At 39.3% G+C, this 20,706-nt stretch overlaps 1 protein-coding gene across 1 annotated transcript in view; it reads right to left on the bottom strand.

The window, feature by feature from the left end:
- The window catches only part of FAM135B (family with sequence similarity 135 member B), a 131,239-nt gene extending 111,115 nt beyond the window's left edge, over window positions 1-20,124 (bottom strand). The window contains exon 1 of the mRNA XM_059478135.1: window positions 20,048-20,124. Coding sequence (XP_059334118.1) covers window positions 20,048-20,124 — 77 coding nt within the window. The remainder of the gene's footprint in view (window positions 1-20,047) is intronic.
- Between the last annotated feature and the right edge of the window lie 582 nt (window positions 20,125-20,706).

Consider the following 20,706-nt stretch of genomic DNA (forward strand, 5'->3'; position numbering starts at 1 on the left):
AGTGAGGTACTCTGAGCTATAAATGACATAAATCATGCTAAGAATCAACAGGTACACCTGTGTATACACCGCACACATACAGTGGGCCTTGTTTTCCTCAAAACAAAGCGAACCATCTCCAGCTGGCTCTAAATATTCTTATCAAGGAGTAGCCTCAGAGTCTGGTCATGCTCACCAGACTCTTCCAATCCCCTCAAGATAAAGAGGGATCAGTTTTTTCTCCTCAGCTCTGCTAGAGTCTGCATAATCTGTTCTCACCTGAGAGGAACATTCACTGTGTGGAGCCTGCAGCAGCAGAGTCCTGAGGGTGGGATGCTGCTTGGGAAGGGGCAATTCCAGGGACATGGCTCCTCCCTCAGTGTGAGAGGCTCTCTCTGAATTTCAGGCTTGGGGAGAAATCCTACAGACAACTTAATCTCTTCCCAGCTGAGCAACCCTCTCCAAAATCATGTGAAGCATGACCATAAAAATTAAAAAGAACAGAACATGATGTGGAGATCAAAATCTATACTTAAAGCTGGAGAATCAGACTGAGGGAGACATTGCAAAGGCCACCAAAATATTTACAGGAGGTCCTCCTCCACAAATGTGTAGGAAAGCACAGCCTGATAGTGATATGGAGCTGACAGTAATGATAAATGAGATATTGCCTCCAAAAATAACAAGCTATTTTTCTTAGAGAGCCTTGGTAGAAGTGGCAAGTGAATTGGACACTTGGTAATACAGACTTACAACAAATACAATAAATCTATAAAGTTACAGAAGGGCTGGCAAAGAGCAGAAGCTGAACAGACATTTTGCAAGGGGAGTGGAATGGACACCACTTGGCTCCCTGAGTGTGGCCCCAGAAATGCATAAGGCTTTACAGTAGATTTAAGGAAAAAAATAATTAGGGAATAAATGAGAAACTGCAGCCAATTCCTGTTTTACTTCAATTAGGCTGAGTCTGGCTCATTAGAGTTAGGCTAGGCAGTGCCTCTTTTTGAGTAAACATCTGGTTTGTGGTTGGTTTTTGTTTTTGGTTTTTTTTTTCCTTTTTTAAATGGAACAACAGTGCAGAAAAACTTATTTAGACTTCAGTAAAGTAGGGACAGCATGGAAAATTGCCAGATAATGTGGTACAGGCACTGTGAAGGAAAGATCAGGAAACTGCAAGCTGATTTTAAGAACTAAAGGAACTTGGTACACTTAACTCAGCAAAACAGAGCAATCAAATCCCCTCTCCATCTATAAATATACTGGGAGGAAAATAATCAGGAAGAAAGAAGACTGAGGTACAAGAAAGTACAACATTGGCACAAGAACAAACACATATAAACTCTCCATGAATAATCCAGTTTAGACGTAAAAACTGCAGCTGGCAAAGGAGCAAAACTGTGTAAAAAAAAAATCAAAAGAGCTTCTTCCAGAAGCAGGAATGAAAAAGCCAATTTGGTTTTAGGGGAAGCTCAGTAAATTTCCAAATGATTTATAAGACATGGATCCTTTTTATTTGCAGTACCATTTTATTTATGCAGGCAGCGCGTACTACACCAAGTCCCTTCTCTCATGCAAGATAGACTGCATGGGTCATCCTAGTAGCAATGAATTTGCCATCCTCACCCTCACTGGCTATTTGTGAATTTCTAATCTTTAAAATTAAACAATTCAAGTGGCTCCTTTGTTTTCCTGTGGCTGGGCACACATTAAGCCCTGCTGACCTGCACTGACTCTCCTCTCTCCTGGCTCTGCAGCCTTCCTCAGGAGCCTGGCTGCACTGACAGATGTGCTGGGTGACAATCCCTGCACTGACAGATGTGCTGGGTCACAGTCCCTGCCCTTGCCTCCCCCTGCACAGGACAGAGCTGCTGACACCTCTCAGTCTCATGACACTGAGGTGCTCAGACCTCCTCTCCTAATGTTAGGGTAATAAAATGGTTTTGCTACAGATAACTCATCACGTCATCCCTAGGGATCTAACCATAGCACAGGGCAGTTCCTAATTCTAGAGGATTTACATCAAAACCAAAAGAGAGCTGGGTGGTACCAGCCCTGTTATTGATGCTCTGGACTCCATCCTTCCCTTTCCTTCCTCATCTCACATTAATACCAGAATATCTCAGCTCTGATCTTCTACTTGTCTTCCCCTGTGATTGGCTTGTAATGACACTGTAAAACTCAGGTTAAGAAGGGTTGACTGGTTCGAGAGAAGCAATTTGTAAGATAATATTGATGCCTCATACCACCAAAGCAGATCAGTCCCATCAGGAGCACTGGCAGATCAGACTGCTCCTCCCTGATCATCCCTGCAGCACGGAAATAAAACCTTTGGCTCAGTAGCAGTGTCACAGGAGCCAGACAAGTTCAAGTTCCACCGGCTTGAATTATACCTGAACAGCTCCAAGGCTGAAAAACTCATCCCAGGTTAGGCTGCATTTAAATAAACAATCCTTAAGCTGATACATCCAGCAAACAAACGAGCTGTGTCTGAGCCTCATGAGTCAGTCTGGAGCTCCAGCTGCTCCTCAGACCAGTGTTGGAGGTGTCCTCCAGGAACCCCTGGAAATCAGCAAATCTTCTCCATTGAATTACTGCTTCCAGGGAGCCAAGGACTGCAGCACACTGTTTTGGGAGTCAGAGAGAAAAAGCCTAAAAGCCTGACAGGCAAGGAAAAAGATGGATGTCTTCATGAAAACAGCAATAGAGGAGAGCTCAAAATCTCATTGCAAGGCTTAACTTGATGGGCTTTGAACTCCAGGTCTTCAGATGTAAAAAACCTCATTCTCTCTCTAACAACATTAAGAGACCTTTCTGTCCTGTGCTGATGATCCCCAGCAGAGGATTGCCAAGTGTGTTACCATCTGAGGCTTCCTGATGGATATTCCAGAAGCTTATGCAGGACAGAGTAAACATCTGCAACCACCAGGCTGATTCCCAGAAAAAAACAACTTAAAAGCAATACCCATTGTGGAATTATAGGGAGAACACCAGGGCAAGGAAGGCAAGCAGACTATTGTTTCTCTTTTCCCTTTAGTGAAACAGGTCAGAGGTATAGCCACAAAAATTCTGTAAGTTTGCATAAAACAATGTAAAATTTTCCTTGTTTGGGGTGATAATGTTTAAGGTTACATATCTAACTGAGTCAATAATATTTGGTGGATTTCTAAAGTGCATGAGTCATACAGAACTGTACTGTGTAAATTCATCCCAATTTTGTATATCAATATTTTGGTGGGTTCTTTGGCTATTCAAACAAATGAGCAAGGAAAAAGGTGATAATTTTACACCTAAGATTGGAATCAGAGAGATAAATCAGACTGAGGAGCATATCAGCAAAATTACCACATTGTTATATATGCAAGTATAATATGCATGAGGAAGCCCTACAATATACCCACAAAATATTTCAGACATATCTAAAAAATCCAGACATTTCTCAATTAAATATTATTTCAAGAAGCTTTTCTGACCTAACTCTACCTCAGGCTTTTGGCAGGCTCTAGAATAGCCCAGAAAAAAAGGAGTGTGGGACACAGCAGTTAGCAGCAGGCAGGAGGTGGATGCTCACAGAAGTCATCACCACTATTAGCATTTTATTCTCACCTTTCTGGAAATAGGAAGAACACTTCAGACAGCCCAGGGAATCTTACACTCACTTTGGAGGCTATTAGAGGTAGGAGAGGAAGGCTTTTCCAACCCTCAGTGTTGCACACACAGTGACAGCTCTGTCTGGCAATTCCCTCTGTGATGCCCAGAGCTGCTGCTGTGCCAGGGCAGGTCAGTCAAACACAGCTGCAGTGCTCCAAATCAGGCTCCACAACCATTTATCACATCAAGTTTCTACAATTCTCATCCCAGTATTATTCTCAAGCTCTTTAGGTTTTCATAAAGGTAGATCTAAAATTAATCGTGTGGGGAGAGTGATCCATACCCTCCTTGAAGTGCAGTAACAAACTGGTCTCTCAGTAAAAGATAAAGTGGGTCCATGAAAGCAAACTTTTCACCTACCAAGAGTTTGCATCATGCAGTTAAGATGAAATTGTTCTATTGCAAAGGTATGACAACCTTTTTTTTATTTTTTCTTATTTCTATTATGATAGAAAATGCTGTTTTAAAACCAGATGCTGCCTAGTTCTGCAAACTTGAGAGGTGCTTGGTGTGATTCCTTCTCATCCAAGCAAGCAGTACACATGGGCTCTCAATATCCTCAGAAGATGCTCAGCATATCCCTGGATCAAAGATGGATATTTATGTCCTAAGTCCAGGATTTAGGGCTGGAAGTTCTCAAGAACACAGTGCTCTGGGCATAATTAGAAAAATCTACCCAACTTCTGGCAGAAGAGCCACTAAAGTATTTCAGGGCATCACTGACGGAGAGCCTACACTTGGCACTTGATGCTTTTCAGGCAAGGATTCATTTGGAGCCAGATAAGCCACAACCTTGATTGTTTTTATGCATCCAGCTTCTTGTAGTTTCATCAGATCATCTCTCCTCTGCAGAAACTTGCAATTCCACAAGCCATAAAATCTCCAGCACATGAAACCCCGCAGCTCTCTGACAATTACACCAACCAGCTCTCTTTACATCTCCTTTTATGCTCACCTCAGGGGCTCTTGCCCTTTTATTCTCATCAAGGTAACAATGCTGTCTTTTATTTAGTCCCATATCCATCCTTTTAAAGCAATTTGCCCTTTACTTCCCTTTCAGTCATCATAGCAAGGTAGGGGTGAAGAGGAGTGGGCAGTAGAATGGTGAATAAAGAGTAAAACGATAGAAAGGTGCTTTAGTATTGGAAAAGAAAGGCAGTGAAAGGAAAGGGCAGAAAAATTAGGACTCCAATAAGGATAGGAGCACTTATATTCTTGTCTCAAAAGCAATAGGAAACCTTGAGAACATAATTTAATTTAGTCTCACATTCAAGTAGTAACCTTTTCCAATCTGTTCTTATATCATATGAAGAGCTAAAGATGAGAGATTTTGTGCTTTTCTAACTGAAGCACCTGGAAAAACATTCTGATTATATGAGAGAGAGAATTAACCCTCACCTGTTCTGGGTGCAATGAAGAGATCTAAAAATTATTTAATATATATAAAATTAGTGGAATATTCCTGAAGATGAAGTCAAACCCTTATATTACATATATTTTTTTTAGTTGAATAAGGCAAACATCATGTCTCATGAGATTTCTAAAGTGCTTCTGTGCTTGTGGAGTGAAATGGATAAACAGGTTTGGAGATGGGGTTATTTACGCTGCATTTTGTTTTGTATCCCTCTCCTGGAAACAGGAGAAAAATGAAAATGATAGGCATGAAATGACTTCTCAGAAGCTGTTGCTTTAAAACTTGTACAATTGTTTTTCACATCTCAGAACTTCTCGGAAATTTGAAAGCCAAAGTGACCTTGAAACAAAGATGCAAACTACTGGGGACACAATGTCTAATCCAGCAGACCAAGGAGAGACTTTCACTTTATTCACAGCCTGATAATTTTCTAAACCCAAATGAATACAAAATCTGAGTATCTTCTAGCCACTGACCCTGAATTAGATTCCAAAAGAAGCAGGTTTAAGGAAGTGAGCACAGTGGAGATGCAGTGTGACCTGGCACACCATGAATCACGATCCTAGGACAAGTCTCTTTACTTAGTTCATCCAGCAGATCCCTAAATTCTGCTGTCACTAAATTGGCCAGCTCAAACACCAGGCTGACCACTTGCTGTGGTGGAACAAAGCCGTGCAGATAGGTGAAGTTGTGTGGTCTCAGACCCGTTTTGTCTCATGGCTATGCCTGCAACTCTCACAATTGCAGGGTGGTCTCCAGGTCCTTGATCCCAGACAGACAGTGCTCTGGTATTGATCTGACATCACTGGACTCAATTTCAGTCTTCAGCAAAAAGAGGAGCTGCATTACCTTACTGCAATTGGAAAGAGCCTCCACCAAGGCCTGACATTTGCTGGAGCCCAGGGGAATTCACACTCACTGGCACCTCTGTCCCAAAGCAATTCGGGGTCCCAGGCTCTCCTTCCAGCACTGACCCAGCACGTCAGGCCTGGGCTCTGCTCAGGTGCATCAGCAAGGTGGGAGCATCTGGCAAGAGCACACAGCACATTCCCAAGGGAATGAATGCAGAACTCCATGCAACTGAGCCCAGGGGTGGCTGATCAGTACCACAGCAAAGAGAAATACAAAATTCAGCATTTCTATCTGGGTCCAATTCAATTCTTAAGGTGAGAAAACAGAAATTTTGCTTCAGTGGTTTCTGCTGAAATGCAGCTTTATTTGTTATGAGGGGAGTTTGTTTTTTCATTCAACTCACAAGAATAATAACAAATCTCAAGCTGGAAGGGACCCATCACTGGGTTCAAGCAATCATTGAATCCAAGTCTTTCATAGGACTAACTAAAACTAATCCACATGACTGAGAGCATCATCCAGACACTCCTTGAACATCAACAGCCATTTTCTAAGATGTCTCATGTGAGTTTCAGAGAGGAATTTAATCCTGCTCTCTTTTGGATCCTGATTCCTAGAACTCATTACAACTCAATGTCCTCCCATTAAAGAGAAAGGGATTGCAATGGTCCATTTCTTCTCAAAATTAGGTTCTTAATTCAGACAGACAGATTTATTTATGAGGGTAACCCTTGTGAGATGTAAACAGAGACTGATGTGTCTGTGTCATATATGTACAAATAATGAAACTGAAAAACAAACAAACAGCATTTCCTATTCTGAGACTAAAAACCCCAGAATCAGAAATCAGAATCTGAAAAAATCAGTACAGAATCAGAAAAAATCAATACAAAATCAGAAAAAAAACTACTCAAAGAACAACTAGGAAATGTGGACACTTTTCAGTGTCAGAATAGAATGAGGAGCAAAAATTACATGTTTGTACAAAACATAATTTTTTGATGTTTCACACAGCCTGTACAACTCCATAAGAAAAGAAAGTGATGTGCCACAAAACTGTAATACCTCTGCTCCTGCTATAATTATTTTCTAGGACTAGAAGTAGAATGTTTAGTGAAGGACAAATTAGAGCTTTAGTGTCAGGGAGGAAAGGACAATTTGAGATTGTCCTCTCAAATGATAAAATGGGATGTAGAACATGGAGAACAACTGCACAGAAACCAGGACTTGGCTAAATAATTATTGGAGCCTGTATGTCTGAGAAAGCAAATTTCAGTCCTTGAAAAACAGTGGCAATTGATGGACAAACTAGCTTTTAGAAGGAAAATTTAATGGGGTGCAAGAAATTAAGGAATAGGAAGAACAGTTAAAACTTAGGAGTAACAACAAAGACTTTTAGAATGCTTACAGAATATGAGGTAGAATTTTTGCAAGCAGAAATAAAATAAAGAATTGATGAATATAATAAGTTTTTATTAGCAAAGGAACAAAACCATTAAGAATTTACAGCCTCTGACAAAGAAATAGGAAAACTGGTAGCACAGATGGAAGAACTGGAGAATAGAAGTAATGAGGTCTTAGAGACTGTAAGCTGGTTGGAACAACAACTACAAAGAATTAAGAAAGTGGTAAGAGAATTAAAAGAAAATGAAGAAAGATTACAACAGCAACAGTACAATAACCAGATTCAGATGTCTGCTTGCAGTTTAAATTGGATGATACAAAGCATGGCTACCTACAGAAGGCAGCTCTGATTAAGTGCTGAAGGAACTGTTGGAGGCAGAAGAGGAAGCAGTAGTGACAAAAGAGAGATTTGCAGCCTTGTTAGAAAAAAATAGAACCATATAGAGATAATTTGATCAGTATAAATTAGGAGATGTTACAGCTGAAGTGACAGTTAGAGATGCAGGAAAAGCACAGGATTTCCACCATCACTCAGCTTTGGTCAGGGAATGCACACCTGGAGATGGACCTGGGTGCTCTGGCTTGGCCTGGGTCAGCTGCCACTTCCTCACTCCCCTGCCTCAAAAGAACAGCAAGAGAAATGAAAACAAAAAAATGTTCTTGACTCAAGATGAAGATAGAGCACTTACTATCACAGGGAAAACAGACATGGTTTGGGTAAAATAATTTGTTTATATTTAAAGCAGAGTAGGCTGATGATAAACAAAAATAAACCTTTTTCCCTACATAAACTCCTTTTTTGGTTTGGTTTTTTTTTTTTTTTTTTGAGACTGAGCCAGCCATATTCTTTGATTCCCGACTGCTCTTCCTGCCTTTTTCCCAGTTTCAACCTTGCTCCTTCCTTCCCAGCTCCTCCTTCCCCCACAGAGCCCCTCCCTGCTGTCCCTGCTTCCAGCTCCTGCACAGGAACCCTCCATATTTTATTTTCCAAAAAATAGCTTCAAGAAACAGATTTGTGATAATATATCTGCATCACATTTCCTTTCCTAACCTTTCTCAAGAAATGGGTCATCTCTATATCTACCCACTCACTCAAACAAAACTCATTGCTAAATGTGGGATTTTACCAATTCACCCATGTTTGTCATTGAAGTGCTGGCAGCATTGAAGGGACACTTCCCCCTCTACCGAGGATGAATACTCTCTTCTAAAAGCACACTCAGTGCTGGCACAAGCCTGACAGCTCTAGAGACGGAAATCCCATTTTCTGCAGAATGGATTCAGCATTAACAACTACACCGAAATCTCTTCACAATGTTTTTTTGTCAATATGAGTCCTCAGTCCTTTACAGAAAATCTATACAGAGAGGTGAAAAGAGTTTTCATTCCCAATTGTACCATGAATCTGTCCCCTCTTCTCAAGCTCTGATCTCATCTTGAGCTAATCCCAAAAATATTAATATTAATAATACAAGAATTCACAAAACCTTGTGTTTCAGAAATTTTGTCCCAGAAGAAATTATTCACAGATGAAAAAATAGAATCAGAGCAATACTGAACAACACAGCAGCAGAGACAAATGATGATGTATCCACCTGAGCTGCCACCAAACTCTGGAAACACCAAGAGTTTGCAGCCACTTATCTTTGCAGCAGTAAAGCCTCCAAGATGTTTGCTAATCTGCTCTTGGTATGAGGGGAGCTTATTTCCAAAACAGCCAGAAGTAAAACCCACACTTATCTTCTACCAGGATCCATAGAAAAACTCTCTCCATAGAGTCACAGAGTCATAGAATAGCCTAGAATGGAAGTGACCTCAAAAGATAATCCAGTTCAGCCTTTCATGGGAATGGAAGCCAGGAAATCATCCAGCAGCCTTTTCTAGACCAGTCACATCTAGAAAACCTCCAGAGATGGGGACTCTACAATGACCCAACCCCTGAGGTTGTTCCAGTGAATGATTATTCTCTCTGAAAAAACTTCTTTCTTCTCAGGGATGAAACCTTTTCTGGTGTAAATTGCCTTTTGTCTTTTCCATGTGGCTCCTCATAAAGAGACAGTGTGTCCTCTCCACAGTTAACCTGGAATACTAATTGAGACACTGTGAGGAGATCCCCCCTGAGCCTTCTCCTCTCCAGGGAGATGAAACCTTCAGTCAGAAGAGATCTCCTGTCATTCCTCAGAGGTCAGGTCTTTGGTTATGTCATCCCAGGGCTAGGACCCTGCCAAACTTCACACAGTTGCTGTTGCCTGCTGTTCCAGCCTGTCCAGGTCCCTCCTGACATCTCCACCTCACCATCACCTTGAATTCCTCAGCCAACACAGTGAGGGTTCAGTCAATCTGTCCATCCAGGTCATTTATGGATTTGCCATCCACCTTAGAGAATGAAAATCTCACTGGCTCCCTTTAACAGTTTCTCTACTATCCTTAATTTTTCAGTGCCTGAACTCAGTGGATTTTGTACCTTGCTAATTTGGCTAGGAAACAATCTTTAAAAATAAATGATATTATCTGCCACCAGGCTTATCTTGGGATTGGACCATCCTAAGAGGCTTGACCATCATCTAAGTTCTGCAGAGTCCTGAAGGAGAGCAGCACATCAAGAATAATCCAGCATTGCTTCCAATGAGGGAAGCATTAGGACCTGAGAATAGGAGGAAATTTTAATGTTGTTTTACTGGCAATATGATAGAATAGAAATTGTTCAGCCTTGAGAAGACAAAGCTCCAGGAGATCTCTTTGCAGCCTTCAGAACCTAAAGGGGGCTTATAAGAGAGTGAGGGATTTTACACACCAGCAGATAGTGACAGGATATGAGACTTTAAACTAAAGAGGAGAGGTTTAGATTAGGTATTATGAAGAAATTCTTCACTTAGAGGGTGGTGAAGCCCTGGCACAGGTTGCCCAGAGAAACTGTGGATGCCCCATCCCTAGAAGTGTCCAAGTCCAGGATTCGAGCAACCTGGTCTAGTGGAAGGTGTCCCTGTACATGGCAGGGCAGTTGCAAATAGATGAGCTTGAAAGTCCCAAACCATTTTATGATTTTGCATTTTCTTTATAAATTTTTAAGTGATTGAGCTACCCAGGGCTGTTCCTCTCTGAGAATCTTCTCGCCCTGTCCTTTCCTCAAGCTCTAGTGGGTCTATTGCATCAACTTATCTGTTTCCACTGCTTCACAGAGTTTATCTTGTGAGGAGGATATGTGGGTCCTGGAAATAGCTAAACCAAAGAGATTACTTTAAGCAGGTCAACAAAAAATTACAAAATCAATTAAAAATCCACAGCTTTCTCAGTATTTGTGGTGGGTTTTGGTTGCAGACAACACTTCAAACAGTCACATTTTAAACTGACTTCTCATTTTTTGCCAGACATCCTTAAAAAGATTTATCATGCATAGCCAAACAGGAACAAGAGATTACTAAACAACAGTTCATTTTTCAGTTGCATTTTATTTGTAATACCTTTTATTGGCAGATGTTATCCCCACAAATGAATTAATGTTCCACTGTAACAAAGTGGACGTGGATTGATGGAAGAAATTGATTAGTGTTTGTTAATGTACTTTTGTTGCAGCAAGCACATTAAGTAATTAAAGTGCTAAAAGAGATCTTCCCATCCAGACACACAATATACTGAACTCCATTAATGAAGGACAAAGGACAACTGGGTTTGTCATTGCATCTTGAGTGCACCCTGTCTGCAGCATATACACCATATAGCTTAATTACATCCATAGGTTTAAACAGTTCCAAAACCAGTTAATACAGGAAGGAAACTCTAAAAGATTATGTGTCTAAAAAAGAATAATTATTTTGAGTTGATGGCACAAGCCATCTTAAAAGAATCTGATCAAGAGATTGTATGCAGTTTTCCATTCTGAAAATTAGACTTTGGGATATTTTCAGCTGAACACAAAGATAAATGATAAATGATAAGATATTAGGTAAGATATTAGATAAGCTATTAGGTAATATATTAGATAGATATTAGACAAGATAAGATATTAGATAAGATATTATTAAAATTTGACTTTGAGATATTTTCAGCTGAACAAAAAGATATCTGATAAATGAAAGTCAGAACAAACCTTTGCCATACACAGTTATATTTTCTACTATCACAGCATCTGAGCATTTGTAATTGCACCCTATAAAGAACAATCTTCTGAGATATTATTATTACTCCCATGTTTGTAGATAATAGTTGATGAGCTAAAAGGTCATTCAAGCCCACCTCAGGTAATTTCCCAAACTCACTACTCATTCCAACAAATAGCAACATTCAGATACTTATTTCAGCTTTAGTTACATTAAAATGCACCTTACAAAAGTGCAATGAATTGTATGAACAGGATTGCCAAGGGACAGGATTGCTTCAAATATGGGACAGGAAAATAGAGGTAAACCACATATCCTGGACATAAGCCAGTGCCTCCTCTCTGAAAATAATGTGGACATAACAGGGAGAGAAAATACTGGTGTGGGCTTTTTCCTTCATCTAACACTTCTGAGTGCTACTCAGATGTTGGTGATGAGTATCATATAAAAATCTCATACAGAATGGGAATGAAAAAAAACAGAAGCTTTTCACCTGGTGTATTTATGTGCATGTTTATGTACATGTTTTTAACTAAAAAGTTTGTAGTTGAGTCTTTGATAATGTCTATGTTTTATATGCCCATCCTTCCCCTTTCTTTTAAAGCCATATTTCCTGGAGTGAGGCAATTTGACAAGAAAATTTTGTACTATTTACAATAAATCTTTGAATGCTCACAGTTGCTACTGCATGGCAGGTTGTACCCCAAAACTCCAAAAACAATTAGATATGTAACAGTTAAAAAAATGCATTTCAAAAATACTAAATCCAGGTTCCATTCACTTATTAAACAATTCACTGCTGTCAATCAGTGATAGAGAAGTGGAATGGAAGTGTGTTCTTTGCAAGCCCTTACATAAAAAAAAAATCAAAAAGCCCCAAGCTGGGGCATAAATGTTGCATTTGGCAGGCCAAAACTTAAACCTTTGCCCTTTAACATCTACATACTGTCTCCTCTGCAGAAAGCAAACATCACCACAGTTCAAGTGACATTTACCTTGTTGCCATGATGACTTTCTGAGTGAATTATGTCAGAAAGTAGCTTCAGTCTCACCTTACATGATTTATATTTACACAAAACTATACCTGAGATGTTGACTAGAGTTCCTAGCTCAGAGAGTTACAGATGGGCCCATGTCTGCTGCTGGGAATCACTTAGCTCTCAGCAGTGTAAGCTGTGCAAGGAAGCCTAAGCCCTCGGGCTTGTGAAAGGATTTATGTGTATGTGCTGCAACATTTTATTACTTAAGAACAAGTGAAGTGACACAGTTTTAAAGCACTGATTTTAACTAGAACAAGCCAGGAACATGGCATCAGCACAGCCTGTGTCAGGGCAATTATTCTTAACAACAGAGAGTGCCAGACATGAGTGAATGAGAAGGTCTGGTAATAATATAACTATGAAAAGCTTCAAAAAACCCACTGTGTTCTTTGAGTATAATTTTTTAGGGAATGAGAATTCATTCTCCAAGTTTTCGTGTGAGGGTGATTGTGGTGTTTTTAGTTCTTCTGGCACTTTTCCTCTCCAAAGCACACTGCAAACAACAGCTAATAGAGGCAGCTGAAGTTACCTGTATTTGGAATTTGTTATCACATTGGTCCTTGCAAGGGAGAAAGTAAAATCCTTTGATTATACTCAAGCTCTGAAATTTGCTGTGCAGAGTCTGGGGAATCTCTGTCCTTAGAAGTTTTCAAGATGAGACTGGACATGGCCTTGAGTAATTTGGTTGGAATTCAATAATTCCTGCTTTAAGCAGGTATTGAGTTGAAGATCACAGAAGTTCCCTTCCAGCATGAACAATTCCCTGACTCTAGGATGAGTATGACCAAAGTCTTCCTCAGCACAGAAACAACACAGAAGCTCTACAACTTCTTTCTGCATTCAGTTTTAGCCCATTAAGTAAACATTGTTTTAGTGATTTATCATCAGGATGATGGTCTCCAGTTGTTCACCTTTTAGCTTACAGCACAAAACAGGTTGACTTGATTATCACTTAGATGTGATTTTAGCTGAGTAATGTGGTTTGCTAATAACATTGGGTTCTGTTCTAATAAAATTGGCTTTTTTCAGCAGTATGCAATGCTCTATGACTTAAGTCTTGATGTCACTCTGTGCAGTTCCTCAACAAGTGTGTCACATCCTGGAGGAGCTCAATTTTCAATGCTGCCCTTAAAGAGACAATGGCTGTAAGAATTTATGGGGCTTCTGCCATCAATTCACTGGGGAGACAGAGGGTAAAACATTTAGATCCAAGTGCATCAATGAAGATCACAGCTACTTCTAAAAGACCTATGAACAAAGAGAAGCTACTTTTTTGTATAAAATCTATTGGTTCAAGTAGAAATGCACCTCAAAGACATGCCTGTAGTTCGTTAGATTAATACATTTGATTAGCAGAACTCAAGGGGGATCAAAGTCACTTGGTGATACTCTAGGGGATGACACTTTAAATTTAAGATCTCTGCTTATAGAAATATATTTTTTTATGAATTGAACTCATAAAAATAGGAAAGGCAGTGCCAAATTAAACATCAAGAGCTTTGAAGAAAATCTTATAGTAGTCAATTTTTAATGTTACAGATGATAGAATGAACTGTCTTCCAGGTTAATGGCTAATGAGCATTAAAAGCTGGCTAAATCCCAGAAGTTTCATTTTGGTTTTTTCTCCTCTTTTTAACTCTATTTTTTCCCCAAGACTTTAATCTAACATCACAGCTTGCATTTTATTTCCTAGGAGAGTAGATCCCATCTGTTTGCATGACATTCCTCTTGGCTAGCACTGTCTATATGATATATTTTAATGTTTGTCTTCCAGGAGCAAGCAGAATGCCTTCTCTGTCTGTATCCTTACCTTTGATTTATGAATTTTCCTGGTGTGTACAAAGCTTTCCACCTGGATGCCAGAGCATCTATACCAAACTGTTCTCTCTGTAACTATCACCACCTTTTATCTTTGGATCAGAAATTGCTTTGCAATTTCAGCATTTACTGAACCTTCAAAATGTCTTTCTTAAGTCCCAGTTGTTTATTTTCTGCAGGTGGGGAAAACCAGACTATCCTAACAAGACCTGGATCAGAAAGAGAGATAGGAACAGAATGCATTGATTCCCTAGAACACACTTAATTTTTTTCCTCTGCTGTGCCTATGAATAAAGACCAATTTGCTGAATGTTGTGCAGTGTGCACTTTTAAGTAAGCTGTTTTAATGACTAGTTATCACACTAGTGTTCATGACCAAGAGAGAAACAGTTGCTATCCCATGTGTGAGGGGTGGCTGAAGCAAACTGAGCACATTCTTTCTCAACATATGACTCAGTCAGCTCATGTTGTGTGACATGGGTGCCAAATGGGAGCAGAACAAGTGGTGAGGGGGGACCATATGGGTAGAGGAATGGCAAGACGACATTTGGAGTTCTCAGAAGCTCTCAAATTGCTGTAACATTTCTGGGCTCTCCAACATGTGTTTGTTCCAAGTCACTGTGTTGTCCAGAATTTTCTCTCTGACATTGCACAGGCCTGGTTTTTACTCTGTGTTAATGATTGCTCGGAACAGAGTGTGGGAAACAATCACAAACCAGCATGTAAAGCATTATCTCAAGGCCTTGAGCAGTGTCTATCCAGGCAGGCCCTTTATTTCTGAATTTGTACTAATTCTGTGATACTGCATTGGTTAGACAACTTCTTAGGAGAGGTGAAGCTGGCCTCTAACTCAGTTGTCTGTAGGTGACCAAGTGACACAGAACAGCTACCTAATGTATTTAGGGTTGGGTAAACCAAAGTATTGCTCATTTGAAGGAGAAAGATAATTTCCAGATACAAAAGCACCCTACTTTCCACTGACCAATCAATTACCTGTCAGTGGAGTTTGCTGAGATGCTGCTCTTCCCCTGCAGAACAGCCTCACCTCTGAGGCTCCACTCCATTTATTTTCAGTGTTTCCCCCCTACCACTGGCACAGGACTCCCCAGCTCTCTTCAGCAGACACAGAGTGCCTAGAAATTAAAGCTGACTATACTCATTAACCAAATGAGAAAATGGTCTTCACCAGCTGTCATGGCAATAACCCATCAATCATGATTTTCATGAAGTTGCCATTTGCTACACTTCAGGACACTGACCTTTAGCTTCATGCACACCTGCACTGCAGCTACTTTTTGACTTTAGATTTGTGCCAAACTAAGCTCCATCTTGTCAGTTCAGTGCAGCAGGTTCTCAAATATCACTGCATGACCATGGCTGACTCCTGAGGGGTTTTATGCTTTCTCTTTTTTATGCCTTTTTTTTTTCTTTTTTTCTTTTTTTTTAAGAATATTGGATGCTGTCTTAAAGTGAAAATACTGTCATCATGGCAAGAAAAAAGTCAGTTCTGTCAATGCATCTGTTCCAAGGGACAGCACTCATTATTCTAAAAAGGTATCACTTTTATCACTTTACAACACTTATAAGCCCTCTTCCTTTTATTTTCCTCCCCTTTTTTTCATTTATAATAAAGAGAATTCATGCATCATAAATGCACTAGGTAAGTATTTTCAAAATGACAGATTTACAGTCCAAAAAGTGATTGGTATTTCATTACAGGTGAGAAGTCTGAAGAAATGCATATTTTTATGAACAAAGTAACAAGATTTACTTATGTCCTACACTTTCAAACTATATGATGATATATATATTCTGACATTGTCCCTCAAAGGCTCTGAGTAATAAGGTCTGAAGCTCTGAACAAAATGTCTATTTTTCAGGTACTCATCTGATGAGGGAGGATTGCTGAACCCCAGTTTGTTGGGAAAAGGAGCTGCTGCATTTTGTCCCTAAAGGAATGACTTCATGCCTAAGTACACTGAAGCCCAGGTGTCCATCTGGTAGTTAACAGGGATGTTTTGCCACTCAAAAGCTTAGCCTATTAAGTCAGAGGGCCTTCTTTCCAGCAGCTCTGAATGCTATTGATCCCTGGTCCGGTCCTTGTAGGGTTTTGCAAGCTCTGAAACCACTCATCTTTTCTCCAGGGCAATGGTGCCTTCATTTTAGAAGAAACCGGACTTCATTTTTCCACTCATTTTTAATCACCACCACCCCTCACATACAAAAACCACCCATGTAAGTGTCAGACACTTACAAATTGCAGCCTGGAATTTGAGGATTGAGAAGACTCATAAGCAGTGGATTCAGCCCTGTGATCAGTGACCAGTTGCTTACCTTGGTCCTAGTTTTATAATACATCATTGCCAGAATCCTACCACAGCTCAGTCACTATTTCAGCTTCTTTGTGCCCTCTCTTTCCTCACAAACTCCAAATATTACTCACCCTGTGGATGCAGTAATTGTGGAGTTATTTTTTTTTTCCTCAGTCAAATAGATTTTGAAAAGCTTTAAGAAAAAAAGGTGCAGAAGGATTGCTTCTGACAGAACCAGACAAATCAATTAATTGATCTCCGGCAGTCAGGGATAATTTTATTTCCTACTCTATTAAGGAAAATCAGAATCAGTTAGCTAATTTCACTAGAGAAAATGTCACCAGTTATTAAGCAGCACATGATAGAAAGAATTAAAGATGGAAAGCTCAAAAATGTTTTTCCTTCCAGAAATTGCATTACTTATTTCTCAACCTTTAGAACTCTGGCATCAAGCAGCATTGAAAATCCTTTGGTTTGACCAAAAAAAAAGGTTTTCTTCCCCTGTAGCAGCACCTACAGCATTTAACCTTTGATGTCTATAAATACTGACACGGTTATATTTGCGCTGCAGAAGAAGATATATTTAACAGTAACTGACCAAACTAACTGCAACACATAATTTACTGACTGTTCCTGATATACATTTGCCAAAAACATAAAATCATGACAAATTTTCATCAAAAAAAAAAGTCCTGATTTTTGTATAACTATTCATACAGGTAAAGAAACATTATTCAAATAGCACAAGTTGTAGTTCAAATAGTTTAAGGAGCTTCCATTTCTCATGGGGAGTAGAAGTGACAACTGGCTGTGCATGCATATAGATTTCAAAATAGCATTCAGTAAAATCAAAAATAGAACAGGGCCATTACCAGCAGCCTAACACTTTAAAGCACTTTGTGACTTATGGACAGCAGATCATGTCCTTAATCAAGCTTGATTAACTGTCACCCAATGGTTCCAGAAGGGCTGATTCTTCCTAAATCATCTTGATTTATTCATTCCTTTATTTGAGTGGAGTGCTCTTCTTGAAAAGACTCGTGGTTGGCACAGCCACACTCTCCCAAAGGGCAATGCTTTCAGAAGGACTGTGAGCCAAGACTGAGTGGTTTGGGAAATATTGCCCTTATTTATAAAGCTGCCAAGTTCCAAATCAGAAATTTCAGCCTTGTCAGTTAGGCATACAGGAGTAAGACTATTTGTATTTGTGGGCATATTCAGGGTTTTTATTATGAATATTTTGTTTTGTTTTTGTACCAATATATTAGGAGGAAAAAATAGATTCTATAAATTATTATTAAGGCTCTTCATTTTTGTTCATGCTTTTGAGGTAAAAAAAAACCACAGCATGTTGGGTTCCCACAGAAAATAAGATGAATTTCAATTTCTCTGCTTTTCTGATAGACAACACTTCATAAATCACCTTTCTGACCTTCATCAGGACAGAATGATATTGATTCAATTTACAAGTCACTCAGAGAAGAAAAATGTTAGTTAAATAGAAAATACACATCATTCTCAATTCTTTCACACTCTCATCTGTGGAGACCATGTAAATCCAAGATATCTCAGATGTCTATAGCCAATATCAACAATGGCAATATAAAAATGTCAAAATTAAAAGTGTCCCCAAGTTAAAATGGAATTTGGCAAATTCAACCACTCCTTCTTTTCACATGTTCATGCTACAGTGAAAGGGCTGAGCAGATGAAGTCAGCCAGAGGATGGTGACCAGCAAATATGAGACACAAGGGTTTTGCTGGAAATTCAAGGGTTAAAACGATGGAAGGAAAGCAAATGTAATATTGTGCAGGATACACTGAAACAAAAATTATTGCAAACAACTTAATGCAGTATAACCTATAGTATCATGTGTTTGGAATACTAATCAGTAAAGCAAGGTAAGTACCAGTGGGGAAAAAAGCAAAGGTAATTAGGAACTCATTAGCGTGACAGCTGAATATATTATCTGTGTTAGTGCTAGGCTTACCCCCACACCAGAGATTTGATCTGACTGTCAAAGCCAAGGAAAGCATTTTACAGAAGTGATTGAATGCAAAATCAGACCAATACAAGAAAAAAAATAGGCAGGTCATCACACTGGAACATGGAAAGATTCCTGGCTAACCTCTGAACATCCTTTTGTCTAAGTCCAAAAAGTCACACAGCCCACAGATGGGAGTGGATTTTCAGTTGTGAGGAAGATCAAAGACATTACAGTGATCACCAGAAACCAAGGGGGAAAAAAAATCCATAGTTAGATTTTCCTTCTGTTATCATAAGGACCAGAATGCGCATGAGATTTTTTTAATAGCTTGGATAAACCAAACAGCTCAAGCATAGAGGTTTCTTTTTCAGTTTGACACCAGTATTTGACATAGTCAGAATACTCTCTAACATAAACTTGGTGGATATTCTCTTGGAGGGAGCAACAGAATGACAGATGCCAGCTGTTAAAACCAAATAAAGCTGTGTTTCCTTCATTCAAGTTCCCAGCATTTTTCCCACACAGTTCATCAAAGTAAATCAAATAACAAAATGCTTCTATACTGATGGAAACAGCTCTACCTAATCTCCATCCCAATACCTGAAATAATTCCCTGGTTTTTCTGGGGGAAATGGTGCTTGAGACAGACAAATCAGCTGTGAACCACCCCAGTGCCAAGCTAAGGCTTGAAAGAGAATATTTAATGCTCTGTAAACAACAGTTGTGGTAGGTGAAAGAAAATAGTATTCCTCTAGACCCACTGTTTTCCATGAAGTGCATTCTTTTGATCTGAGTGTCCTGGTCTCTCCCAAAAGTGCTTCTTTGTTTATTTTTTTTTTTTTCTGAAGAATACCTGTGGGGTGCAATATGCAAGCTGAGCAACAATTCACACCTGGTCAGGCTTCTTCATAGCCATCAGGGTTTTAAAAACCTACTAGGAAGACTGGTGCAAAAATAATTGAGGCAAAAGTTTAACTAGACCAAAGCTGTACATCTTCTAATTTATGGAGATGTGAAAAATCAGTGTGGCCACCAGAAGCAGAGCTTTAGACAAATATGAGTATTCATTTTCCCTTCTGAAATGGTGGGATTCAGCTAACTTTCATTAAAAGAATGTAGTCATTGGATTTATGGCCCTAAAATGAAATTGTTTGCATTATAATTCAATGCAGCAATCATTTACCACAGAGACTCAAAATCAGTCCAGAAGCATTTAAAACAGCCATTGTACTTATATCTGAACAAGAGCTTAAAATAATTTGGAGCATAACAACATTGTATTGCAAAAACAAGTCAGTCAGTCTGAGTTTATAGTGAAAGTAATGTACATTGATCTTCCTTGACAGCAATGAAAGCCCAATGACATCCTTCTCTGCCCTGGAGATTGCATGAAATATAACTGCACTTGGCAGAAAAGAACCTGTTTTGCAATTTAACTCTTTTCTGTAGGCTGCTCCTCTGCTGTCAGCTGCATATTAATGGAAACATGAACTCACCCCCTCTGGAAGAGGTCCACATTATGGAATTTGTGTAGCTCCACAGAAAACTCGACCGTTCCCTGAACCTCAGACATGGTTTTTTCAGGTCATCACCTAAATAACACATATATAAAGACATTGTAAACGTTTGAAGTATTTTACTTAACAAACCCATGAATGGATGATTTCATTTTAGTCAGCATCTTGGGGTCCATGCAAAGCTTGAAATCGACTGATATCAGTTGGAATCTTTCCAATGACATCATTTGGCTCCATCTTTAGGAAAACTCGCTAAAAGCCAGATCAAAGCAGTAATTAAGAGAGGTAAGAAGTCTAATTAAGCCTGAGGACAGAATGATAATATTATGAAAAGTATAAGAAGCAAGAAGTAAATAACATATTATGTGCAAGAATCTCAAAGCAAATTTTAATTAACTCTCTTGCTGCTCTTGTATGGGAAATTGATTTTTTTTTTCTTCTCATTTTATGAAATGGCAGATTTCCAGGGTCAGCACAGCTCATTTCTGTAAAAGCACAGGCCAAAAAGACAGGAACCCTAGAAAGATGAGTGCAGAATTCAGATTTCTCTTTTTTTTTTGACCCCTCCTATGACTTAAATAAAGTCCCAGAAGGGAAGCTTCTGAGGGAATATGAATAATTTAAATATTAATGAATGG

This window comes from Ammospiza nelsoni, chromosome 1, assembly GCF_027579445.1.
Source record: "Ammospiza nelsoni isolate bAmmNel1 chromosome 1, bAmmNel1.pri, whole genome shotgun sequence".
Classification (NCBI taxonomy): domain Eukaryota; kingdom Metazoa; phylum Chordata; class Aves; order Passeriformes; family Passerellidae; genus Ammospiza; species Ammospiza nelsoni.